This window comes from Sceloporus undulatus, chromosome 5, assembly GCF_019175285.1.
Source record: "Sceloporus undulatus isolate JIND9_A2432 ecotype Alabama chromosome 5, SceUnd_v1.1, whole genome shotgun sequence".
NCBI lineage: Eukaryota > Metazoa > Chordata > Lepidosauria > Squamata > Phrynosomatidae > Sceloporus > Sceloporus undulatus.
In genome coordinates, this window is record NC_056526.1 from 39807689 (window position 1) to 39835418 (window position 27730).

Genomic DNA, 27730 nt, shown 5'->3' on the forward strand with positions numbered 1-27730 from the left:
TCCTAAAGAGTTTCCAGACTGAAGTTTCCTATTGCTCACACTTGAGGAAAGGTTCCCTCCACACAACACAACTATAGCTCTGTGCTTCCACTTTAACTGCCATCGTTCCATCCTAGGGAATCCTAGATTCCTAGGGGTGGTATATTAATCCTATGCTTTTGACATCTACTGTATATGAAACCTCTGGGAGAGGTTGTCTGGAGTTTGGGGGGAAGGTGTCACCTGTATGCTGATGATACCCAGCTCTATCACTCCTTTCCACCCAATTCCAAGGAAGCTGTTTTTGTCCTAAACCAGTGTCTGGCCGCTGTAATGGACTGGACAGCTTACCAATAACCTTGTATTAAGTGGACTGAGTTTCAGTTTCAATATAGGACTGTAATTCACCATAGATGTTGGAAACTATATCGACCTCTGTGGAACCCCATAAGCAAATGACCAAAAGGCTGAAGTGCAGTCCTCCAGCACCACCCTCTAGGAACACTCAGCCAAGAAAGACCGGAGCCTCTGCAAGGTAATGCCCCTGGTGTCCAGGACTGGATATAAAATTGCAAATCAAGGCTTGCTGTTTGAAATTTATATATTTTTAAAATATTTCCAAGCCCTGGGTTGTTGAATCGGTGGATAAAGAATCCATAGAAATGGGGAATATCTGGGTGGCCAGATGCCCATCTCTACATGATTTCAATGTATTGTTTGTGGAGGAAAATGGAAACATCTGTGGACAGAAAGTATCAGTGTCCGATTATGAGGCAGTCAAGCTGCGTGACATCCGTCCCATTGGTTCTTAAGGGCAATTTTCATTTTTGCAGGCTTACAGTCTATATACACTGAAAGTCAGTTTAGTTTTATGCTGCTTATTTTCAATTGCAACTTTGTTTTTATTCTTTCTTGTTTTGAATCTTTTTACTTTATTGTGAGTTATCCTGGATGTAAAAAAAAAACAAACACATTTTTAACAGAGTACTGAACGAGATAATTTGCCTTTTAAAGAAATAGGAATAAAGACTCCAGGCGGACATCAGGAATCTTGTTTGCGAGGCAGAAAATGAGCACAAGTCTCTGCGTGTCTATTCATAAACCAGCCCCATTCTGTTTGGTGAGGCTAATTTCTATGTCGATATGGACACAAACGCAGCAGAAATGCTGTATTTCATCCAAACAAGGCTGGGAAAGATGGCCGACTTTTCTGAAGTCAGATTCACTCCCATCCTTTCCCTCCAGGCTGCTGCGGCAGTTTCAGGCCTACAAGTCCAGCCACTTGTTCCGAGGTGCGATCTCCTCTTCCATGGTATTCCTTATGGAGCGCTAAGTGCTCCCGGACGCTGCGCAGGAGGCAAAGGTAGGTGGCTGCCTGGAAATGGAGCTCGTGCTGAGCCCGGCACAGCTTTTCGCTGGTTACCTGCGAGCAAAGACGAAAGGAAAACATCAGGCATTTGGTACAGCTTCCAGGGGAGAGTTCCACTCCGCCCCTGAGTCTTGCAGGCGGAGGGAGGACGCTTCAGCTCCCTACCCGGTGCGCGCGGAAGGCGTCCCTTAGGTACTGATAGGCCGCCGCGTCCCGGTAAAGGCGGCCCTTCTCCCTTCCTAAGGCGAAACGCAGCTCGCGCGCCAGGCCCCGGAACGTCCGCAGAGGAGAGCCCAGCGCCGCCAGCGCCGCCATCGCTCCCTCTCAGACTGGATCCCACAGCCTGGCAACCTGCTGCCAAACTGCTGACACAGCGCCAGCCAATCAGAGCGCAGCTCTTTCTCGCGACGGCCAATCAGCGACGGGGGATCGAGAGCAACGGACATATATTATGAGGCGCCTCGGGCCTCGATTCAGGGCGGCCTGTCGAGTACCGAGCGGAGGAGCAGCTGAGGAAATGAGTAATAACCCAGTTTGGCACCGCTTTAACTCTTTGTCTGGCTCTTTGCTATGGAATTCTGGGAATTGGAGTTTGTTGTGGGGCCCCACAACAAACTCCAACTCCCAGAATTCCATAGCAAAGAACCAGACAAAGAGTTAAACTGGGTTATCTCTCCTCTTGAAGAGACCACTTCAACCGCCTTGGATCCCACCCAGGGAGAAAGGAGGGCTGTAAATCCAATCAATTGATCAATCACTTGGATATCGATCCGTTGGGTCAATTGCCAGCCCCCCCCCCCGCCTCAGGGCGTCGTCAAACAGATGACAGCACTCGTCCACAGGGAATCATTGGGGAATACTTGCGACCATTCCCAGAATTCCACAGCACGGAGCCGTGCCCGTTAAAACGGCCTCAAACCCAGTTACTTGAAGCCCCGCAGCGACCCAAGAGTTAACCTTTTCGTCACAGCGCTCGTTTGTTTATTGAAGGGGATGAAAAAATAGTGTGTTTATTGGTTGTAATAAACCTCTGGCAGAATTACCTCAAAATATCAAGCGCTGAGGGAGGGGAAAAAACCTCCTCACCCCAGATGGGACTCGAACCCACAATCCCTGGCTTAGGAGGCCAATGCCTTATCCATTAGGCCACTGGGGCTGCTCAGCAGAGTTTTCTGCCCATGTTTTATTTCTAGCTGACGTCACTCGCTTTTGTAGTTTAATTCCTCCCCTTTTGAGTGTTTTATACGTTGCTTATTCGTTAATGTTGTCATGGTTACCATTTTGAAAAAAAACTCGAACCGGAAGTTACCTCACAGAGGCGGCTGGGCGAATCAGAGAACGCCAATGGCGCCCGTAAACAAACCAGACGTGGGTCTTCCTTTCAGAAGATGGCGGAAGCATTGGAGAATAATTACCCATAGGAGTACATTGGAATACTTGCCCATAGGGAATCATTGGGAATTACTTGCCCTTAGGGGATATAAGGAGACCAAAAGTCAAGAGAGACAGAGACCCCAGCCCCTCTCCTGAGTATCTGGGAGCACCCAGGATCAGCTCCTCTCCTTTAGGAGTCAGAGGCCAATACCCAGAACCTGCTATCTGCTTCGAAGGGCTTCACTCCCATTCCCTCACACAACCGCAGGCGCAGACCCACCCACAGGCTCCCTTTCCTCTCCTAGACAGGTGAATGAGAGAGAGAGAGAGAGCGGGGCAAAAAGGATCTACCTCTAAAGTAGTGATAGTGAATGTTTTAGAGACTGAGGCCTGTTACAGACAGCCAAAATAAAGCTGCTTCGAATCACAGTGGAGGTATGGTGTTTCAATGATGCATGCATCCTAAGAGTCCAGAGGCCACACCAAAGCCATGCTCCAGTCTAGAGTGTGGCATTGGTGCGACTTCTGGACTCTTAGGACGCATGCATCATTGAAACACCATACCTCCACTGTGACTCGAAGCAGCTTTATTTTCAGAGTGTGTAACAGGCCTGAGTGCCCAAACTGCAACCCCAAACCCACTTATTTATTGCAAAGTGCCACATCCCTATGGCCTTCTAGTAACAAACTCTGGTGAACTCTGTGCTGGGGTGACAGCGTGTGTGTCCACAGAGAGGGCTCTGAGTGCCATCCCTGGCACTTGTGCCATAGGTTCACCATCAATGCTAAAAAGTAGCTAAAACTGTAACTCCCAAGTCCATAAAAAACTGCTGCCAACATGTGTTGATCCTCCTGTGGTCCAAGCAGCCAAACAGCAGGCCTGCCTTGGCTCTTACTCTCAGCAGATCATTTATTTCTCCCCAAATCTCCTGGTCTATGCTCCTACTCTTTTTCTGAGTTGAGATCCTCGAATGATGCTGCTGTGGTGCACAGAACACCCGGCTGACCAATCAGAAGGCAGCTGAAGACTAGCCAATAGGACGTGGGCTGGGACTTTTGAAAATTCCGGGCTAATAGAGGAGAGAGTCCGTTGGGTGACAGTGAGTGACAGTTGGGATGGGACAGTTGAGTCCAAGGGAGGACTGTGTTCCAGAAGTTCCTGAGGGAATAGTGGCATAGGGTACTGTTGAGTCCAGTGAGTGGACACAGTTTTATGAGTTCCAAAGGGGAACTGAGGTTTAAGTCCAGTGTGAGGGGCTTATACCCTGATAGATCTTGTTAAGTCCAGAGAGGGACTATCTTTGGGAAGAGTCTGAAATTGAGGGACTCGGAGATAACCCAACTCTAGGAAGGGAGTCTTGGGGTTCTTTAGGATCCTGAGGGATTTCATAGCCTGCGTGGCTGACTTTGGTTTACTACTGAGAGAAAGAGAGAGTAGTGAGATATCGGTAACTAATTTGCTAAGTAAAGATGCAATAACAACTGTACATTAAAGATACTCAATATATTTCTGTTATTCAAATAAACTTTTATTATTGTTTGAAAAACTGCTTGGCCTGAGTAGTTTCAAAACACAACCATATGCTGCTATATGTTAAAAGACAGGTATAGGAGTAGATTGTGGTGTGGAGCGCATCACTTAAATTGCTGGCATTAGGGTGAAGGTTGGCTGGACGGGGCCTTCACATAATTTGGTGGCACAATAGGAAAGCTTCGTTATATAATTTGGTGGCAGCGGTGGGATAACAAAAGTCCCCAGCGTCTGCCACAATAGAAAGGTTATTCATTGCAGCTGCCACCGCCCAGCAAATTCATATTGGATTTCCCTTAACATACACTGGAACTTGTTAAGGACTTCCAGTTCTACTTCTTTGCTAATTTTCTCAAGCATCAACTGAGCTGGGAGTGTCGAAGTAGCAGATACTCTTAAGGAAGTATTTATTATAATTAAACAAAACAGAACAAAGATATAAACCATGCAAGATCCTAAGGGCCTTGCAGGTACAATATGTGTAATTCTAAAAGTATTCATTTCATGCAAGCAACCAGAAAAAATAATAAGGCCTAAACATTCTAGCACATTCCCTACTAACTGATATATTGATGCAATATGCCGACCTTGATGGATTTGAAATATAGCTACAGGTCTTAGCTTAGCATAGACTATCTGCCTGAATTATGCCTTCTTGCTATGGGCACAACACTAACCTACAGTAAGACTAACTCGAGGGAGAGATTCCCACCTCGAATTCTCACTGTAGAAACCACTAACTGCTCAAGACTCTCTCTAACTGCCACTCTCCAACTCTCACCTGGTCTCAGAGGCTGTTTCTCTTAGAAGCTTCTGGAAGAAACTCTCAATCCTGCTCACTGATTGGTCAAGTGAGCCTTCCGTCAGCTGTGATGTCATCACCCACCTGCATGTGCCTCCCTCCCAGCTTACTCTTTATTACCTGGCAGAAGTCTTCCAATGACTGGAGGCCCAGTCATTACACTTGCCTATAAGGATACATTGGAATACTTGCCCACAGAAAAACATTGGGAATTATTTGCCTATATGGATATATAGTAGTATTGGAGAATATTTGCCCATAGGGCCATGATGGCAAACCTATGGCACATGTGCCGAAAGTGACACCTCAGCATGCAGACCTCTCCTGGGAGGGGGGGCTGAAGCCCTGCCCCAGCATGCAGACCTGAAAAGGTTTGCCATCACTGCCATAGGGAATCATTGGGGAATAACTGCCTATAGGGAAACATTGGGAATTACTTGCCCTTAAGGAAATTTTGGAGAATAATTGCCCATAGGGGATAATTGGAGAATACTATCCTATAGGAATACATTGGAAAATCCTTGCTTATAGAGATACATTGGGGAATGCTTGCCCATAGGGAAACATAGGAAACATACACAGGTTTACAAGCTTTCAAAGCTGCACTGCTTCTTCACCAGGGAAAGATGTTAAAAGTCATAAGGGGGTTGGTGGGATCATGCCATTTTTGTGAAGATGCTGTGGCTGTTGCATGAATAGCCTTCCACACTGTCTGAACTCAGAATAACCAGCACCACCACATCTTGACAAAATGCAGGGCTATGACTTAGAATCATAGAAGAGTTGGAAGACACCCCAAGGGCCATCCAGCCTCTGTTTAAAGACCTCCAAAGAAGGAGACTCCACCACTCTCCAAGGGACTTAACACCACAACGATGCCACAACCAATGACAGTTCCCAGAATTCTAAGCACTGAGCCATGGCAGTGGTGCCAAACCAGATTAGTTCAAAGATTATAGGAAAATAGGATCAAGAAATGAAGCAGGAGAGAGACTGAATGAGTTTTGCCATGTCAACAATTTACTTCTCAAAAGCACATCTCTCTCTCTCCAGTACTGTATATATAATAAGAACCAAGTGCTGTCCATTTGAATAGAGGTGCCAGCAATGAAGACTCCACTACCAATCATGGTGGACCACTTACTTTTAGTGGCTATATCAAAAAATTAATACAAGGTAACAGATATGCCAATTTCTATGTATGAGTGTGAAAGCTGGAGAGTGAAGAAAGTGGATAGGAAGAAAAGCAACTCATTTGAAATGGGGTGTTAGAGAAGAGTTCTACAGATACAGTGGACTGCTAAAAAGACAAACAAATGGATCCTAGAACAGATCGAGCATGAACGCTCCCTGGAAGCCAAGATGACTAATCTGAGGCTGTCATACTTTATCCATGAGAAGCCACGACTCAATGGAAAAGATAATAATGGTAGGGAAGGTAGTAGAAAGAGAGAGACTGCACGCCAGATAATAAGGCTCTTATCATGGAGATCAGGGGTCTGCATTTGTAGGACCTGAGTAGAGCAGTGGAGGACTGGGTGTCTTGGAGATGTCTCATCCATAGGGTTGCCATGAGCTGGGGTCATCTTGAAGGCAGTTAACAACAACAACAAAGATCAATATTATCTCCACTACTTCCTCCGATGAAGCTACTTCTTAAATTGAGTTCTTAATATGCGCTTAGATTTGTTAGCAACCTGGTTAACTCAGTAAACTGAATTAAAAGTTAGGATAAATTATTTTAAATAAACTACACAGATGCATAGGTTTATATGTACATTCCTCTTTATTTATTACAGCACAGACACGTGACACATACAAAAGAAAAACACTCATGAAGGCCCTGTCATGCTTTGGGACAGGTACATCTACACTCAGTTGAACAAGGCTCCCACTTTTGATCAGATATCTGCTAGTTACCTACAGATGGATTCTCAAAGGAAACCTGTTGCCCCAAAAAACACCACCATTCTGCACCCTGTTTGGAGGATTTAAACTGGGAGACAGTAATTCTAGGATTACTGACATGAATTCACTATCTTCCAGACAATAAGGGTTGGAAACAAATACATGTTATTTATTCCTAAGGTCCAAACTGCAATAGAATATCTTAGGAGGTAAAGTATTTGCCTCCCAATTTAACTGTGTTTTTAAAAACAAAACCGCCTGAATACATATTTATAACTGGTGCAGGCTTTTTGTGGCAGCAACTTTCCCCCTTTTTTCCTCATCCAGTTTTATATGGAAAGTAACCAGGTACCAGCTCTTATTGTTAGGAGCCTCACAAACTTTAAAAAGAAATACAAAAAGGAGAGTGACAGGGATATTTACAAAATTCATGGCTGGTACAGTACATCATTTAAGACACACTATGCTACAATCTTTCAGGTCCTGAGATTATTACAAAAAGTTAATTCAAATATTGTGTTCAAATTCAGTTGAGAGAGGAGGAAATGATCATATTTTTCTTTAATATCTAGCATCCCTTCATATCAGTAGAACACATCTCCCTAAAAATGAAAAGCAGTTGGCACCAGTCACTAAGTAGCCCTGTGCTTGACTACTCAGGCCCCTTTCAATAGGAGAAGTGATGTAAGTTTGTTAAATGGAGAATAACCCAAATTGAAAATGTGTTAGGAAAGTTGTCTTCTCCACATAAAGCCCTAGACTTCTCCAAGGTTTTGGAAATACTCAAGACAAAAAGATAAGCCTAAATGTGGAAACAAGCTAAATATTGAATGACTGCTTCAGATGTGTTTGCCAAGTGTAGTTTATTATAGCACCCTCACCTGACAAGGAAACTTATATTACTCTATGGTGGGTAATTGTGTGCTTAAGCATTCACGTATCAATTTCATGAAGCTATCCTTGTGGAATCTCCTTGGTCTTATTGTGTAGCCAGCCAAGTATTAAAAGCTGACTTTTTCTGTTATAAGTGAGGAGAGAATAACTACAAATACTGTATTCTGAAGGATGATTTGCACTATAAATAAGAACTTGGGTGTTTTAACACTTGGAACTTCTACTGCTGATAGAATTCCTTAGGACAACTATCTTATTGTTGTGTTCTCAAATGAAAAGCTTCAATTCAATGCTCCTCACTATAACTACACAGTTGCCCAACTATAGAAAGCATCTATTCCCTAGATAATAAAATACTAACATTTAATATTTTAACCATGGCATGTATCTAATACCAAGTGTGGTTAAAAAGAAGAGAGGGAAATTGGAGGAGCTAATTTATAATGCTAACAATGTAATACTGCCCAGCAGTTTCTGCAGATTAAGCTTATGTCAAGGTAAATGCAATTGTCTCTTTGCTACTCAGCAGTCCAAATACTTTAAAACAATTTATACCTCTATCCTCAACACAGAAAACTTGTGCAAAAAATACAGCAGTTACCATTTCAGGAAATTTAGTTTTCTAGATTATCCAGTCTACAAAAGTTCCAACACCAAAGTGCAACAGAAGACAGAAAGATGTAAGACTGGCTTATATTTAATGGAGCTTCTACCCAGAGAGAAATCAAGGCAAGTATCTTACATATCCTTGTACAGGTAATGTATTCATCCCTTTCTGGTGATTATATCAGTCCAATATTTTATTCCCATAATTACCTATTTCATTATCTGCATTTAATTACAGCAATCAAGGCATAACACCTTCAGATTTTAAGAACCCCTCCTAGAGCAATGAAGTCTCTTATAATAACATGGTATTAGTAACATGTTCCTGCTTTTTATCGAGAACTTGATTTCCATGTTACAAAAATAATTCTGTAATGTACACACTCCAAAAGTTATGGCATGTTTCTTTGGGTAGATGTTACATTGGCAAGGGAAAATATACATAGTACTGAATGTGAAGTCTAGCTATATGCATAGTTTATTTGGCCTACTAAAATCAAACTAAGGCATTACAAGGGGAAAAAAAGCACTAGGGAAAAACATGCTGAAAACTAGTTGCCTATGAGCTTTGTGTGCCAATCCACACCATACCACTTATAGATTTTCTAGTTTTACTCAGTTTATTTTTTTTTATATTGGGGAAGAACTGACCCACTTATTTTTATTGTTAAACATCAGCACACAAAAGAAAGGTATTGGTACTGAGTAAAGTGACCAATTGTAGTGTATATTTTGTATACGGTACCAAGAGTAATTGACAGATTAAAATGAAAATGCAGTGTCTCAGATATTACATGTTGTTACACGTAACAAAGGCATTCTCCGTTGAACAAGGAGTACTTCATGATATAACACCTTTTGTAAGATGAACTTAGAACATCCTGATTTATTGCTACAGTAAAATAAAACACAATTCAGTTAGGAGAAACAACTGACAATGGTTTTAACCAAGGTGGGCAAAGTGAAGACCACAGACTCCAGGCACTTCTTACTGGCCATTTAGAAGATATGGGGGTGTTTTGAGCCTAAAACTGGCTTTAAAAGCCTATTTGTGAGCTAAAATAGGACCTCAGAAACTCAGAACAGTTGGGAATTTAAATTTCCAATTGTGCTCTGCACAATCTTGAGGTGGGGTGGGGGTTTACAATTGGTCATTTTTTGCATTAAATTATTTTCAGCATGGAAGGGTTCTAGGTGTATGGACTGCTGAAGTTTGGGAGAGATGAAAATAGACAACAAAACCTCTGAAGTTGCCAACACTTTGTTTAAATGTATGGTTGGATCTTGATTTTGATGTTTGCCTCAGGACTGGTGGAAACACACTGCTGCTCATTAACGGCCCCTCCTCTAGGTTTTTAAGGACCCAGCTTTCTTGTTTAAGAATTTCACACCATGGCTTGTCACATTCAACACATTTTACCTCTACATAGCATCCTTCTGGGGTTGTTATGGGGGAACAGAGCACAGAAGTTTGCTTCTGCCAGTCCCACTGCATGCTTTAATCTAGATAAAATTTATGAACAGGTTGGTCCAGAACAAATTGGTCCAGCTGGTTCCTTAGCTAAGTTTCAAAGACCTCAAATTTCCCCAGTTATCAAGCACTGATGGGTAGGTGCTGTAAAGGCAAAAAACTGAGCAACATGGTTCTGAGAAGTGGGTTCACAAAAAGGCAAAAGTAACTTATGAATTGTGTTCCATGATTCTACTTCATAACACTTTCATATGGTCTCTACTTCAGAAAATGGGGCATCTGCAAATCCCTTTCAGTGGATGAAGCTGAGTTAAGAGCAACAGGAATGCTTTTCTTTCCAAATAGATTGACATCATTACACATCAATTTTAAGTCATGCCTATTACTTCCAACAAGATTCAGCATGACAAGTAATTTCTTCCCTACTAATAAGAATGAAAACACTTATATTAAGCATGAAACACAGATACACTGAGCTGGAAGAAAAGCAGTTCCCTTGCTTATTTGCATTGCAATTAATAAAATGTTAACTTGCTTCATAAAGTCACATCTCCATCAGCTATGTTGACCCACATTCCCTTGAACAGATGGTTACTGAAGAAATAGCAGTATTCAGCATTATTTAGAGGGGCCAACCATCTATTCAGAACTGATTTGAGGCAGAGTGTAATTTAGGTCTGTTTAAAAGACAGAATAGAAACATGTTAAATAGTATATACCATTAAAGAAAATCCAGATGAGTGTATTACTAGTATGTAACAGGGTTTAAAATGCATGATTACTTATTCTACTTGCAAGGTTTGATTCTTATTCTCACAGTTCATTAATTTACAGTAGTAATCATTGTAAAAATAATCTTGACATTAAATGATATCTGGTTGTGATTATTTGCATTAAATTATTTTGCTGCTCTTTAGTCCAACAAATTTGCCAAAGTACAACAAGATTTTTAAATGAGTAATGCTGACATGGATTTTACACATGTATCTGAGCAATGGAAGGAAGTTCCCACTGTATTTGGTGCATGGAAAATTACAACTTTTATTTGTTTAAAGGTTTAGTTACTGTAGCAGAGCTAGAGCCATATGAAAAGGATTTTAATTTTTTAGCTTGACCAAAGCAAACTACCCTTCATGATGCCAAAACAGAAGTAGACTTGCTGGTATGATGTTAACTCTTCTGATTTTCATACAAACTTTCTATAATCTTTGGAAATTTTATTCTGCTCTACATTATCAATGTAGGGAATATGCCAGATTTTAGGAATAGCCACTAGCACTATTTAATAATTTTAAACCCTGAAATTCCAGTAGTAATAGCTCTGTTGGTTTCTCACAAACACTTACTTAGCGCTGCTCAGGAACACACCTAGTTATTATACCCCGTGTCAATGCTCACCTTCACAAGAAAACATAAATTCTACAGGAAACAGATGGAACATCAGGACTCTTGGGAACACTGCTGTGCATGAAAGCAAGAGCATAAGAATGAATGTCATGGCACAGCAGCTATAACATTACACACATTCAACATTAATTACAGAAGGGGAAAGTAATTTTAACAGCATAAAGTCATATTGGCAAGTTTAAGGTTCTTCCAAATACCTCCTAGCACTTTAGGACCTCTGAGTATATTATGTGGGGAAACAAGGGAACAAAAAGAAAAGGCACTTAACCAAAGGACAAAGGCCTGAATCAAGTAAGTTAGAGGGTAAGACCAGCCAGGGTTGGAATCAAATTATTTAAAACAATTTAACATTGCCATAAAATTATAATTGCATAAAACATTGGCTGACCAGTTGTTTACCTATTCTATTTACCTCCGTTAGTTTTTGGAAAACAGGAAAAGCAACTTGACAGTGACTTCCAACACTGGAAGAGACTGGAGTGAAAAACTTTGCAAAGTTTAGCTTGATTGCAGATTTTGCTTTCTTTCTGCAATACTTTACTGAAATGTCCAAAAATGAAATAGACGAATCACTATGTCTTTTGCCAATGCACACCAAGTAACCAACATATCTAATCTTCCTGTGGGCAAACAACTCTAAAACTAATCTGTAAACTAGATTTAAATTTATTTATAAATATAGCCAAAAGATATTTTCATAAATGTAGCAGCAAACATGATAAGACAGTTGGGAGTCCTAAGAAAGTAACCCGTCAGATGGTTATGGTTCAGTATAACTGATGGTAGTTTGGGAGTTGCAGAATATTTACTTTCATATCAACTGCTCTGGATCAATATGAGAGACAATGTGAAAGTTGGATGATTAGAACAGCAGGGCTATCTTGGTTGCCTGCTCCACTCACAGCCTATTAGGATACATTAAATGTCACATCTAATTTCATAGAAACAGATGTCAAACCCACAGCACCGACACCTGGGACTTTGACTTGACATTTTCATCACTCTTCTTGGAGAGAAGACAATATAAAAGGCTGAGCAAAAAGGAATGATTTGTGCCATCCACTATTATCTTGGGGTAGAGAAGAGCAACACTTTGTTAAGACATCTGAAGATTTGGATCATGTAGTTCAATGCCTAGATTTCTCTATATCTTTGTAGAGCTTCTAGATAAACATGTCATTGCTACTGTGGCCCCATAGGGATGAGCACACATAACAGGAGCTTAATTTAAAAAATAATGAGCTGCAAAACCTGTATTTGAAAATTATTGCTTGTATTGGAGGCTCAGAGCCAGCTTGCCCTTTCAGCTCAAAGTCCTCAAATCAGCTCAGCTCAGCTGCTTGGAATGACAGCATTGACTCTTATTGCTTGTGAATACTGAGGGTTGGTGGTGGAGGAGTTAAAATTTCCAAAAGCATTTAAAAATGAAAATGAGTTTTAAAAATGTCCTAATAAACACTTATTTTGCAGAAACAAATTAAAAGCTATTCATTGGAATGCAGATACTGTCCATAGCCTCTTCATGTATTTTGATGACTAGCACAAGTCTCTATGATCTTATTAAAGAAGTACTGCAAATTACTGTTTAGATTACTTCCTGCCTAAATTTCTTCTGTTAATGAATATATAGGGAAGATCTGGCATTCATCACCACTTCAGTGGTTCTGCAATGTCACCAGATATTCCTAGTCAGCTATCTGCAAATATTGGTCTCAGTTCTCATATGTCCAGTTTATTCTGCTTTGGATCAAAAGAAAAATATGAATAAATATCTAACTCATATTTATTAATCTATCTAATGAACTTCTAAAATATGTATGATATATACTGGTGGACAAGAATAAGTTGTTATGCTATTATGTTCTATGAGGTGAAATTGTGATCTTTTCACCAGAACAAATATGTTGCTTTAAATATGAAAAAAAGAATATGAAAAAAACCTTAAAATATATACTCTCATTAATGTCCTTCTGTTATTTAATACATTACTTCTAGAAGTAATAATTATCTAGAAGAAAAAGTGAAGGCTTTGCCAGAAAATGTCTGGCTGCATCCCCACAACTACCATACTTTTTCCTGTCTTATCCTATAGCAAACAGAAGCAGGGAAGTGATTGTTATCTACTTAAGATTTCATTTTCATATTATGTATGGAAAATAAGCTCCATGAGCCAAATTCCGTATTAGCAATACAGTATGTTTGACAGTTTTTCATGATGAGAGTTTGCACAAACATCCCTATATCTAAAGCTTTATCTACAACACTTATTTTGGGCCACAGTAAATATTACCACTTTCACTACAGCCACAGTTTAAAAACGCATACTTAATTTGGAACAGATCCTCTTGGTTGTGAGAATGGGGCAATTCACACTGATGCAAACCATCAGTGAAGGGGAGGATGTTGTCAAGTCATGCATGAAAGCTAGACTTTTTGTGAATGGGGAAGTTCTGACTTTTAGTAAGCAAATTAGGAGAAGTTAAGGCTTTTCAGAATATATCAGCTAAAACAAATTTTGAACTAAGTATGATTGCTTAACTTTGTTGTTTGCCCTACTAATCCCCCAGGAAGGCATTTAAAAAAGCCCTTTACCTTTTTATTTCCCAATTCTGTGCAAAGTTCTTTAATAATGGGCTCAACCCAACATTCAGTTACTATGTTTATAGTATATATTATTTAAATATATGTATATTTCACATATACAATTAATGGGAAGTCTAAATGAGCATGATAAACTACGTGGCTTTCTAAACTGAAGGAGAAAAACCTCTGTAAACCTGGTAATTAAAAATTTGTCTAACAGAAGATAGCAAAAATGTGGTCTTGCTTCTGTACAATAACTTTATATGCATATTTGAGGTAGAAACAAAGCTGCAGGTTTGTTTGACGTTTTTATGCAGGCACTCATGCTGCTTAATAAACAACATGTCTGTCTGCAGAAAATGTAATTTCCTTCTTCAGCCGTGTAAACAGCTGCAGTTAAAGTTTCAAAGAAATCTCCAGCTATTACATGCTCTCCTGTATGTCCATACACCTCAGAAACTTTGGAAAACTGGCCAATTACATATTAAGACTGAAAATCTAAGGACATATCAGATTTAAATGAGACAAAAGACTTTAAATTAGGGACTCTATAGTGTATAGATCAGGAGATCACAAAAGCTTTTATAGCACAATGTGTCATGCTATGATGTTTTTTCTTCTCAATATTATTTTGACCCAAATATTTCTCCTGTATTAATTGAGTGCAATACAAAACAGTCTCCTAAACTTGCTTCCCAAACATTAATATATTGCTATCAAAAGAAAAAAAAATCAGCCCAGAAGTTGTAACAATGGTTCAAGATTTTATACCTTCCAGCTATGCAGGATTTAAGAATGCTGGAGATATAAATTTTAGGCTTAGGCAGAAGGCACCTTAACCATTCTTTGGAGAAAGCTTTGAACAGTACAGATAACAGCAAGATCTTGCACAAAAGCAAGCTATATGCAATTTTTATTTGTTGGGAATCAATACAGTGTATGACTTTCAGAGTTACAGGAACAGTCACAGACAAGAATATCTTCACAAACGATGAGTATTAGAGATTTATGGATTGTGTATATATTAAAAATAAGGCAACTCTGAACTATTATAGCAAGCCTAAAGACACACAAAAAATGTCTTATTTCAGAAGTTACTGAAAACAAGATTTAATCTGATAAAGCCAATGTATTTCTTTTTCATATTTGAACATTTGGAGTGAAATAAATAATTTAAATCAAACTTGACCCTTCCTTCCTAAGAGCTTGTGAATTTCTGAGTGTTCAGTGATCTTTCCTATGGTGAATATTACCAAAGCAAAATATTTGTAAACTCTAGGCTCTTCAAAGAGAAATAGTGGGCAAGTGGTTTTGGTTTTATGTGGAGAAAATGCTTTCTTCCATTCTGTTTCTACAGAAATCATTATTTTTGCTCTTCAAATCACTTCACACCATTCAAATTGTACAGAATATTCCTAACTGGTATATACTATAGATGCCTCTGGGACCTCCAGTTTGCTAAATGGATGGATGGCTTCCCTTGCATACGAAGAGTCTATTTTTGCTTCCTTTCACAGATCCTCTACCAGTTGTTGTCAGCCCAAAAGGTTTGTGCTGCTGTAGGTTTGACAACTGAACCTTATTGGCCAGCCCTTTCTGAGACACTCAGAAATGATAAAAGGCTTTGGGAGTTCCTTAGGAGAGCTCAAACTATGAATGGATTTTACAAGAACACTTTCCTCCTTTCTTTCTCTCTTTGATCAAGTATTGTTTTCTTTTTCTTCTTCTCACCACAGTGCTTGGGATCAGAATATGTAAACATTGACAGAAACAGCAGCTCTGTGTCCATATAAGCACGTTCCCAACTGGACAGTCTCCATCAGCGAAGCAGAACCATTTTAACTCCCTTGCTCATCAGGGCATCATTGGGTTTTCCTCTGTAACTTAGTGTCCCCTTTACTTTGGCCTCCATCTGGAATTTAAGAATAAAAGATGGGAGGGGGGGATCAAGTAAGAAACTATTTTGCAATCACAAAAAAAAAAGCTGAACTCAAAAATTGCACATTACAAAATGGCAAGCTGAATTCTGACTACATAATTATTAAAACAAAAATATTATTTCACATAATGAATTTGTTGCCACATAATATTAGTAATTTACAATAATAAAACTGAATTGAAAAAAAAATGTGAGCAGGCCAATATATACAGGAAACATCAGAAAAGTAGGAGACTTTTTATATATGCACATTACTATTAGAAGCATATATATTCACTGATGGTTTCCTCTAATTATTTTGGGAAACTGATCAGGAGGATATCAAATGATACAGCCCTGTTCACATGCTGCTTTTTCTCAGCACTAATAGGAAAATAATAAGGGGGCCTTTGAAAACCCAAGATTCACTAAGTTCAAAATTGTCCCTGGATGTAGCAGGTGAAACACTGATAAGCAATTTCAAGGTTCTGGTGTTTGCTAAAGTCCAATTAGCAGCTCTCATGGCAAACAGGTTAAGAGATTTCACATCTTTTCACATCTTTTCACTATAACTGAACTACAGATACTTGAGCTGTAATGAGAAAGCATTTTTTTCACTTTTGAACAGCTGAATAAGAAAATAATTATTTGCCTACCTGTATAAGCTTGCTGCATGTGAGCAGGCAGAGGTGTGTGAGACAGTGCTGCTGCATGTTGAGCTCCTGGCTGTAAACCCTTTAGTAAATCTGCAGTGGTGTAGATAAAGAAGAGGGAGGAATTCAACCACAAGATCTGTGAGTTGATAGTTGCAAAAATGTATGATGGCACAAAGCAATTTCATTCATTTTTTCTTACACATCTGTAGCAATAGTTACCAGTTTAACATGTGTTCTTTCAACAAATATAAGCTGAATGCACAGTCAGCCCTCCGTATCAATGGATTCAACCATCCCATGGTTTGAAAATATATATATTTTTAAAAATCCAAAATGCAAACCTTGATTTTGCAGTTTTATATATGGGGCACCATTTTATTACTTCATTGTATATAATGAGAATTAAGAATTCACAGAGTTTGGTATCCCAGGGGTGGGTAGGTGGTCCTGGCACCAAACACCAGCAGATACCACCGGTCCACTGTATAGCACTTGAAATCAACATACCAAACTAAAGAAAATGATTCTTTGGTACAGGCTTTGCTCCTAGAATAAGTCATCAAATATCAAAACAAAAAATGTAACTCAGTATAGTATTTAGCAAAGGGGAATCCTTTGTATCAAAGGTGAATCTATTCAAGAAGCAATAACAAAGGGGGGGGGGAATGAAAATTTGTACAGAATCAGAAGTTAGCTTTTGGAAGCTTTCTAAGATTTCATTTCCTAGTAAAGTACTGGAAACCACTTCCGTGGTTCCTGGAAGTGATGGATTATCTAGATCTATTTCAATCTGGCTTCCTAGTTAAGGTGGAGACAGTTCTGGCCACCTTGCTAGACAATCTAACTGAGAACTAGATAGGGACAAGTGTCCCTGTTGGTTTTGCTGGACCTCTGGTGGTTTTCAAGACCATCTGTTAGGATGCCCTTTTGGCTTACCTTGCTGGGAGGAAATCTGGAGGGGAAGTCTATCTTAAAATAGATTCCTTCCTTCCTTGGGGTTCAAGCCTAGAATGTGATACTAAATAATTTCTGTTCAATCTTTTGGCTATTAAGTTTGTGGACTCCTTCAGAATTCCAGTCTATCCCTCGTGCTATTTAATATAGACATGAAACCATTGGTGGACACTATCAAGATTTTAGAGTTTCAGTGGCTGATGAAATCCAACTATTTCTCCTTTCTCGCTCACTCTATTGAAGGTGTTTCAGTTCTAAACTTGTGCTTTTCACAAGTAGTGAACTGGATGAAGACAAATAAATTGAAGCTTAACTCAAACAAGGCCAAGGTACTCCTAGACAGATTAGTTATATTTTAACTTTTAACTTTATTTTTTTTATACATGCAAGATTGTATCTATATCTCTTTTAATATTTGTAAGGCATCTAAAGTCCTAGTACTCGGCAAAAGGAAGAATACAGTCGGCCCTTCTTATACACGGATTTTTTATACACGAATTTAAGCATACACGGTTTGAAAATGTTCCAAAAAAGTATAAATTTACCTTGATGTTCCATTTTTTATTAGGGACACCATTTTGCTATGTCATTATACTTAATGGGACTTGAGCATACACGGATTTTGTTATACACGGGGGATCTTGGAACCAAACCCCAGCATATAACAAGGATCCACTGTATAAATAAATAAGCAAACCATAAAAATACTGTATACTGGAATAATGCTTATTGGTAGAGACCTCTCAGCTCAATTTTGCTCATTTTTTAAAACTGAAGCTTAAGGAAGGTAATCATACAAAAATTACAATAGGCTGCTCTTCAGGCTGTCTTATCTTTTCCTGCCAGAGGAACACTCCCATTGCAATGTGAGTAGCATCTCCTGCAACAACATCTGGGTTTTTTTTGGGGGGGGGGGCGGGGTGTTGGAGTCATAACACTATGGTGGGAGTAAAGAGAGAATAGTGTTTGGGGGCTAGAGACAGAGGTAGGAGTAGCCAGAGAATAGTATGGGGGTACACAGAAGCTAGAAACCTCATAATGGAGGCTGGGGGCTTGAGAATAGCGAGGGAGTAAAAAGAGGCTGGTAGTCCTGGGAAGTAGTGATGCAACTCAAAAAAGTGATGGCTTGCTCAGAAAAGCTATCTGGGGGACAGTATCACTTGTGATTGTACAGGCTGTGTATTTTAATAACTGTATAACATTTATACAGATAGATAATTTTAAAAAATGGATGGTACCAAAAGTTACCTAGTTTCACTTACTTTGAGCTAAGCTGTGATGGAAAGCCGCTGAGGTAGATCCCGAGGTTGTCACTCCAGCTGTGTCTGTTCCAAAGCCAAGTAGCTCCAATGGAAACTGAAAGGGCACAGTCACAGGAACAAGGCTACCCAGCATCCCAAAATTAGCCAATGGGGCAGATGTCACATTCTGATTAGTTACAGACAGGGGTGATGTCATGAGAGTCAAAGGTGAAGCATTTGCCAGTAATGATGAACCTGTTGTTGACTGTATGGAAACAGGTGTTATTTATAAATCTGCTTTCATTAAAACTACCATATATACTCGACTATAAGTCAAGAAATTTATGGCCACAAATTGATCCTAAAATCCAAGGTTGATTTCTCAGCAGTAATTTTTGAAAGATCTGCCCACCGGGGGTGGGGGTGGGGGGAGAGAGAGAGTGAGTGTGTGTGTGTGTGTGTGTGTGTGTGTGTGAAAGAAGTGATTCCCTTCCTGGTCCGATTCTCTCCCCACTAAACTTCTAATTTAAATCCACTTCTTTCCCTTCTCAATCCTTGCCTCTCCACCAAGACCCTCACTGAAATCTACTTCTTTCCCTTCCCTTCCCGATCCAATGTTAAAGGCTTCTCTCCTCACCAAACCTCCTATTTAAATCCACTTCTTTCCCTTCCCAATCTGATGTTAAAGGCTTCTTTTTCAGCACCAGGGAAATGGTTTTAGGTATTTGGGAGAGGTCCAGAGAAGGAAGGAAGGAGGTGGTGTTTTCCCTTTTACATCCTTTGTTATAGCCCCCTAAGTTTTACCCTCGACTTATCCATGGTCATATCAAAATCCATAATTCAGACCCTAAAACCTTCCTTGACTTATACATGAGGTCGACTTGTACATGAGAATATACAGTAAGTAAACAGTTCATAACAAAGTTCAAGATAACTTCCACATTATTTCACATGATAAAATAATCAAGTAGAAGGTATTATATACTTTTTTCTCCTTGTTGTTAGTTTAAGTAGGTAAACATAATTGTGATAGCTAAGAGATTGTCCATAATGTTTGAACTGCTCTCTGTTCTTTTCCCCTACAATATTTTGTTAATCATATTTAGGTTTTAACTTTATGATTTTATAAACAGGTTTCCTGAAGCCATGCATTGCATCACAGGCTAATCCAGCACAAGCTTACTTGGAAGAAAGTTTCAGTGATGTTCAATGGGGCTTACCCTTAGTAACAGTATTTAAGGTTGCATCTCCAGTATGGGGAACAAAACAACCACAACTAAGAAACTAAAGCACAAATTGTTTTCACACTGTGAATTGATTGAAGTACATTCAGCTGGGCTGGTGGAAGCATACCTCCTCTATTCTTCAATAAGACCCCTCCAGCCATCCCCAAAATATCATATGATGGGTGGGAGAACCTGCTGTACACAATAGGCTGTGAGATGGTGTTGAGAGATCATCTGAGATTTCAACAGAGGCATCTTCCATAAGCACCTTCCACCTCTGTTTACAGAAGGTTCCTCTCCCAAGTTTTCAGGGATCTCCTCCCCCCCTCCGATATCATGGTCTACCTGATTCAACAAGATTCCTAAACCTTTATACAGATTTTCAGGGTATGAAGGGGCCATTATTATAGGCAGGAAAGTGAAGTCCACTTCTGCCAGCCCAACAAGGCATGCTTAAACCTGGATTCAATGTGGTAATTGCATTTTATGTATACATGTCAATATTCAAACTTGCATATTTTAATCTTGAACACCAAAGTAGAGCAGCCAAGAGTCAAATGCAATGTCCAAAGTATGCTAAAACTGCTAACCATTTTCCAATTCACTTCTGTCAGCCAGGTCTGTATAAGCCCAATAAATGTGGTAGCCCAAAAGCTAACACATAAATTTCAAGGACAATTTAGATTCAATTGAATGGATTATTGAATTTGACTGTACAAATCTGAAATGTAAGACATTATTAAAAGTAAACTACAGATGTAGTTTAACAAACAACTAGAATATTACAGAACAGAACATATGTGACATAATCTAGACCAGTGGTCCCTAAACTGTGCTCTTTAAGGGATTTTGTACTTCAGCTCTCAGAATCCCAGACTACTGGACAACATGGCTAAGGCTTCTGGGGGCTAAAGTCCAAAATCTTTGGGGACCACTGATCTAGACCTTATATCTTAAATTTCACGAGCTTCAGTGTAAACAAAACGTCATGTATCTGACTCACACATATTCCTAGTATTTTTCCAGTTAAATGAATACATCGTTATTCTATGTTTTGTCCATTAACACTATCTGTCATGCAATGAATCTATTTTCACTATTCTTTCAAAACCATAACGACACTTTGCAACTCACTGAGAAGGAACCCCTGCGTCATGACAGAGTAAATAAATTTACTAGAATTCTAAAGAACCCATGGTAATAATTTAAACTTTCCAATGAGCAACAAAAATATCATGGCATCACAAAAAAACTGTTCTGTACTATTATAACTAATACAGTATATCTATTTCTCTTCATAGATGTGCCAGTAACCTAAATACTGCCATCAACCACTGTTGCATGCCAATGTAAAAGTATTTCCTTAACTACCTGTTTTAAGATGGACACGTCCTCATAGCTCTCTGTAGAGTCTGAACAACCTTTTCTATTGGTCCTTCAGCGAACACACTGAGCATTATTTATTCAGTATAATAACATACTGAAGATAACATTCCTCTCGTTCTTCTGTGTATTTTAGCTATATCTCCAAATTAATGAATTTGTTGTTGTGTACCTTCTAGTCATTTGCAGCCCTAAGGTGAAGCTATCACAGGGTTTTCATGGCACAATTTGTTCAAGGGGGGGGGGGGTTGCCTTTGTCTTCATCTGAGACTGATACTGTGACTTGCCTAAGGTAACCCAATGGGTTTCCATGGCTGAGAGAGGATTCAGACTCTGATCTCCAAAGTTGCACTTCAACACTCCAACCGTCACACCATGCTAGCTCTCCAAAAGTGGAAAAATATTTTACTTTTAACCTGTTAGGTTGTGAAATAATCAGTTACAATTCAATCCAAAATAAAAACAGAGGGTTTAGTCCAATTCCTGCTCCCAACTAGAGTCGACCCATTGAATTAATTACTGAATCCTGGATTCAATGTTCGGTCAGGATCAGCAAATGAATTTAGGCCAAAGAGTCTTGTGGCACCCTTAGGATGAACAAATTTATTCTGTATGCAAAGGGATATTGCAACACCTTTGGGACTAACTGGAAGATAGAAGTTGGTAGCATGAGCTTTTGTAGACTTCAGCCTACTTCCCCAGATGCATTTGTTGGAGTGGAAAGCACAGGGATAGACCTATATAGTAGTCTGTGTGTGACAATGTCCATAAGAATGCAAAACCTTGTGCATATGGAAATGAGGTGACAAGTACAGCTTAAAATGGTCATTGGGGGACAAGGCAAGAATGTTGTGTAAAGCCAAGGTTACTAGATAACCATATGAATGAGTATTGGGACATAGTGTGGAAGTCAAAAAGAAGAGGTGATTAACTGGCCAAGACAGCCCCCATGAGGCTGGTGGGTGAGCTAGTGTTATAATGTGTGTTGCATGCCAAGAAACCATTGTCTCTGTTCAACTCACTGCTGATGGACTGCAGTTTGCTGATATACTCCAACTCTGTTGTTTCTCTTTCTAATTTTCCTTTGTAGCTTTTTTGTTCAAGGATCACTGTTCTGAGGTCCAAGTTGGAATGCCCAGAAAGATGTAATGTTCTAAAACCAGTTTTTCTAAATTCCCATTCCTAATGTCTGTTTTATGTTCATTTACCTCATGGGGCAGAGATCAGTCTGTTTGCTCAATACAGTGGGCTGAAGAGCATTGGTGACATAGTATGGTATATATCACATTAGAGGATGAGCAACTGAAAGTCCTTCTAATATTGTGGGTGATATCATTAGGTGCTGTGATGACATTTCCTGAATAGATGTGTGGGCAGATCTCTTATATTCTAGCACAAGGTTTTATAATTATATCCCACTTTCTCAGATGTAAGGAACATAATATTTAGATACCAAGATAATTATTTTCAGACAATGAAAGGCAGAAGGGCCAGAAGATTTATGATTAACTCTCAATTTACCAGTAGCTTTAACAATAGGTTTTGGTAAATGAAGGAAATGCACTTATGCCAAGATAGCTGACAATGGCAAAAGTGACTGAATAAAGGGTGCAAAGATCTTGAGCTCACCTATTGCACAATTATTAGCTCTCCACCTCCAAGTCAAAGGTAACCAAGAGGGGTGTAGGTGTGCTTATGGGCCAATTTGCTGCACTGAGAATAGTGATTGTGCTGCTTGTGCAACTCTGTTTTACATCATAACATAATTCTGGCCTTACTCCACAAACTCTAAGACTATTCAAAAGGGTTTAGAAAGGACCTCTATAACTGATGTACAGATGGTATTTAACACCAGATAGATTACCAAAAATGTTTTAAAATAATTCAAATATATGTTGGAAAGGTGAACAAAAGGTTGCAACTTTTTTCATATGTGGTGGACATGTGACACAGCATTTCACACATCTGAGGAAGTAGGCTGAAATCTATGAAAGCTCATGCTACCAGCTTCTTTCTTTCAGTTAGTCTCAAAGGTGCTACAAGATCCCTCAGCACAGAAATATTAGACTTTGATTCATAAAATGTTGGATGGCATTTTCAAAATTAAAATACAGTTGAAACCAGATACTTTTTTTACTTGGAATATTGGATGACCAAATGGAGAAGTGATATGGAAAGATTTTGCAGTATATGATAATGATGGCAAGAATTGTTTATACTCAGAGATGGAAGGAAGCTGTTATTCCAATAGAAGAGGATTGGCTGATAAAGATAGTTGAACTTGCTAAAATGGATAAATTGACAAATTTGATCAGGACAAAATCCTTGATAAATTTTAGGCAAGACTGTGAAATATCTGGGCCTGAACAGACAGGCCACAATAAAGCTGCTTCGGGCTACTTTGGAAGTGTGCTGTTTAAATGACACATGCATTTTAAGAGGCCAAAAGCTGTGCTTCAGTCCTTAGGACTGGAGCATGGCTTTGGTGCAGCTTCTGGCCTCTTAGGACGCATGTGTCATTTAAACAACACTCTTCCAAGGTGGCCCAAAGCAGCTTTATTTTGGCCTGTCTGTTTGGGCCCATTTATTTCCTTTTTACAATCACATTGGTGCTTCATATCAGTTTTAGGTTTTATAAAATGAATTAAGATCATTTATATAGCAAAAGAAAAATGTATATAAATCATTTAGAGGATATATAGAATACAGAGGATTGTAAGTACCATTCGTGGAAGGGGGGAATCATTAAGGGACACATTTAGTTGTTTAAAATGTTATGTTTTGTAGTGGTATAGTCTGTTTTGTTTATAGTATAGATATAGTTTTAGATTTATATAGAAAATTTGCCTGCATGTTGTTGTATTCTTTCTGTATGTTTAATAAACATGATTTTAAAACAGAAAGAACTTCTATATCATATTGTGCCATGTTTTACTTTGTATTTTTCTAAATCTATCCATATGAGATATTAAGAGTACAATAGTTTTTTAGTGTGCCCTTCCTTTACGCTAGGGATCCATTCCAGACTCCCCCACGTAAGGGAAATAATGTGTATGCTCGAGACCCATTGAAAACAATGGGGCTTGTACCTGCAAAGCAGTGCGCACACCATTACCTCTTCCGGCGTGTAGCTTTCATCATAAACTGAAAGCTGTGTATGGCACGCCCTCATATGATGCGGGCGCACTGTATTATCTTTTAGGACAAGACAATGCAACATTACTTTTTCTATATTATGAACTCTCACCACGACATATTTATCCATCCATTTTATTTCTGCATCAGAATATATTCAATATACCTTATCTTTACTCCAGCTTGTCTTTGTTCTTTATTGTATAATTGAAATAATTTATCTTTATACAATACACATTATTTTAAACATTTTAAATGCTGGTTCAAATGAATCAGCTATGAACAATCACAGCATTTATGACATCATGATGCCAACATATTAATCTCCACTGAATCTGAATATTAGCCTAATTACTGGTATTAAAATTGAGTATTATATCTCAATAAAATTGAGTATTATAAACATATCTTTAGTTAAATATTGAATTTATTTAAATACAACTTTTCTAATTTGAATGATATTATTTCCCTATAAAATACTAAAATATGAATATGTATGAATGTGTGCATGAAAATATTTACACTAAGATTATCAGCAAATTATTTTATTTCACATCAATTCACACAGACTGGCAAAGACAGACTGTTTTTTTCCTGACCATATTTGGGTCGGGGCCCATCTACTACTAGTTTGCAATCCCCAACCACATCCAAGGGAATGCCACTCTACTTTAAAAGGGTTTGTAAACCTTACTTTACAACCCCAACTGTATAATATAAGATACATTTAATAATGATATGGTGAGTTTCTGCTAAGACCAGATAGTTTTTACATTTTCACTATCTCCTGCAGATATCATAATTATCATACTCCTTGTATCACTTACTCTGAACAGTGATACCAGGTTTTTCCCCATCCCATATCACCAGATACCACTAGAGAGGCAGAAAAATGAACAAAATCACCATGGGGTAACCGATTCTGCATATTACAAAGGAATGATGTTTTCAGTGTTGAATGTTCAGTTTAATTCCATTCATATATTTTTGTCTGAACTAAAATATTTTATATTCTTCACAGTGTGCTGTTCTTAACATGCATTAAGCTGCAACTCAATAAATACTTACCTAGGAGCTAAGTCTCACTTAACACAACAAGGCTTACTCCTAAGTAGAAATAGGCTTGTATCATTAGTCTAACTATATTTTGGAGGAAGGATAAATATGCAAAACCTTAAGTCTCAATGTATTATGTTTATGATTGACTTTCTCATTCAAAACATACCTGTACACTGGCTGGTATAACTGTAGACCCTGAGGCAGAGGATGGTCTATGTGGAATTGATAATTGTTTAGTAGCACCCTGTGTTCCACTTCCTGCTGCTCCAGACAGATTAGTCCTATTAGTTCCACTTGAATTAAGGTTGCTGCCCCTGTTGACAGGTACATTCACTCCAACTCCACTCACGTTATTTTTGCTGACAGTTCCGGAGGCAGAAGAGTTGGATAATTTTGAAGGGGCATGAGGGTTCTTTGCTGGTTGAAGGCCTGAGGTGCGGTTAGAGGGCAGTAAATTAATTGTAGGAGATTGTCTGCTGACATTTACTCCACTGGGCTGTTTATGAAGGGAATTGTTGCTATTGGAGTGACTACTCTGGGGTACTAGTGCACTTGAACTGGAAGAACTAGAAGAACAAGGGGGTTTGGATGTTGAGGTGGACTTAGAAGAGGACAGTTTAGGTGATGTAGTAGGCTTGAGTGCTACAGAAGGCTTGGGTGCTGTGGGTTTGGGAGAGGCAGCAGGTTTGGGTGAGGGAGCCATGGAGAAAGGAGGCTTGAAACCCTGGGCAGAAACTTGTGATACCATGGCCTTGGCTAAATAGTTACTAGAGGTAGAGGTGCTAGATGTTGTCCGAGACACAAGTGGATGAGCCATTTGAGAACTACTCACAGAAGTGGTGTTAGACAAAGGAAGGCGATATACTACTGGCTTATCTGAAGTCTTGGGAACTGGGGAAGAACAAGAGAGTTTGGGATTGCTACTTAGTTTTACCACAGGGTTGGTCTGAGATTTACTAATAGTTGCTTGTAGAGGGGATACATATTTTTGTTGAGCAGAGGACTGCTGATGAGCCTTTGTCACTTGTAATGTTGAAGCACCACAACTTTGAACTTCTGATGAGGTTACAAGTACAGCTGTATCCTTTGGCCTCTGTGAAGCAGGAGAAGCTGTGGCTTGGACCTTGCAGGAAGAGGAAATATGGGTCTGAGAAGAGGAAGCTGCTTGAATTTGGCTTGACCTCTGTAATCCTTGTTGCAGAAGCTTGGCAGGTAAAGGTTCCAAGGAAACCTTAGGGTTTTGAATTGAAGAGCCAGCAATAAGGCCTGAAGAGATACCAGTTTGAAGTAAATCCTGGGATTTCTTTGGTAGTGGTCCTGTGTGCCCAGCTATAAGGCTTGATGAATGTGGTGACTGAGCAGTCTCTACCTTTTTTGAGGATGACAGAGGTAATTTGCTCATTATACTTGCTAACTTCTCTTCTCTCAGCCCAGGCCGAGGTCTTGAAGCTGGTGTTTCTACAGAGGGCCCAACAGAAGAACTCTTGGCTCCATTATTAATAACAGCCAGGGCATCAGAAATAGAATCCAAAGAAGGTGGGTTGAAGGAGAGATCTTCATCCAGTGAGTCATCTAAACAGATTGTTTCTGGAGCCGGGATACAGCTAGAACTGGCCAAAGCAGTGATAGGAGTGCTCGTACTTGTAGCAGGAACACAAGCTGAAGTAAAAGGAGCACAGACTCTCTGTTCCTTCTTTGGACTAGTGTCCTAGTGTGAAGGAAAAGATGAGAATCATTAAAAATGCCTGCCCAAAAGAAAAGAGGTAGACAATTCAAACAGTGTTTATGTTGTGTATATTTATACTTTAATACAGGTTGCGTATCCCTTATCTGAAAATCCAAAATACTCCACAATTCGAAACTTTTTTTTCATGGGTGGCTGAAATAGCAACACATTTGGTTTCTGATGGTTCAGTGTACACAAATTTTGTATTAAGGTGTATATGAAACATAAATAAGCTTCATGTTTAGATTTGGGTTTTATCTTTATATATATCTCATATATATATATATATATATATATATATATATATATACGACGTCAACGTCCGCGAGCCGCCCTGTATAGAGGCGGCGCGTTGTGACAATCATCATGGCGGCCCCCATGTGGAAGGGGCGCGCCATTTTGTATGGACCACGTCCGTACTAGGGTTAGGGGCATCCGGAAGTGATGCCCCCTTTAACTCTAGTACGGACTGGAGTCCGCGTACTTAATACAGGCCCCTCTGTAACGG

The 27730-nt window shown here is 39.3% G+C and overlaps 2 protein-coding genes and 1 non-coding gene across 3 annotated transcripts in view; all 3 read right to left on the minus strand.

Annotated features, from left to right (window-relative positions):
* Positions 1 to 628: 628 nt before the first annotated feature.
* FMC1 (formation of mitochondrial complex V assembly factor 1 homolog) lies at positions 629 to 1706 on the minus strand. The gene is made up of 2 exons (XM_042467443.1): positions 1514 to 1706; positions 629 to 1402 (listed from the first exon to the last, which is right to left on the minus strand). The coding sequence occupies exons 1-2, from the start codon at positions 1661 to 1663 to the stop codon at positions 1202 to 1204; spliced, it is 351 nt and encodes a 116-aa protein (XP_042323377.1). The 5' UTR covers positions 1664 to 1706; the 3' UTR covers positions 629 to 1201.
* Positions 1707 to 2431: 725 nt separating this feature from the next.
* On the minus strand, positions 2432 to 2504 carry TRNAR-CCU. The gene has a single exon. It is a non-coding gene; the product is annotated as a tRNA-Arg (tRNA).
* Positions 2505 to 14809: 12305 nt separating this feature from the next.
* The window catches only part of UBN2 (ubinuclein 2), a 44751-nt gene continuing 31830 nt past the window's right edge, over positions 14810 to 27730 (minus strand). The window contains exons 14-17 of the mRNA XM_042467946.1: positions 25663 to 27204; positions 18715 to 18958; positions 16499 to 16588; positions 14810 to 15836 (exon numbers count right to left, since the gene is read on the minus strand). Coding sequence (XP_042323880.1) covers positions 15787 to 15836; positions 16499 to 16588; positions 18715 to 18958; positions 25663 to 27204 — 1926 coding nt within the window. The 3' untranslated portion in view covers positions 14810 to 15786. The remainder of the gene's footprint in view (positions 15837 to 16498; positions 16589 to 18714; positions 18959 to 25662; positions 27205 to 27730) is intronic.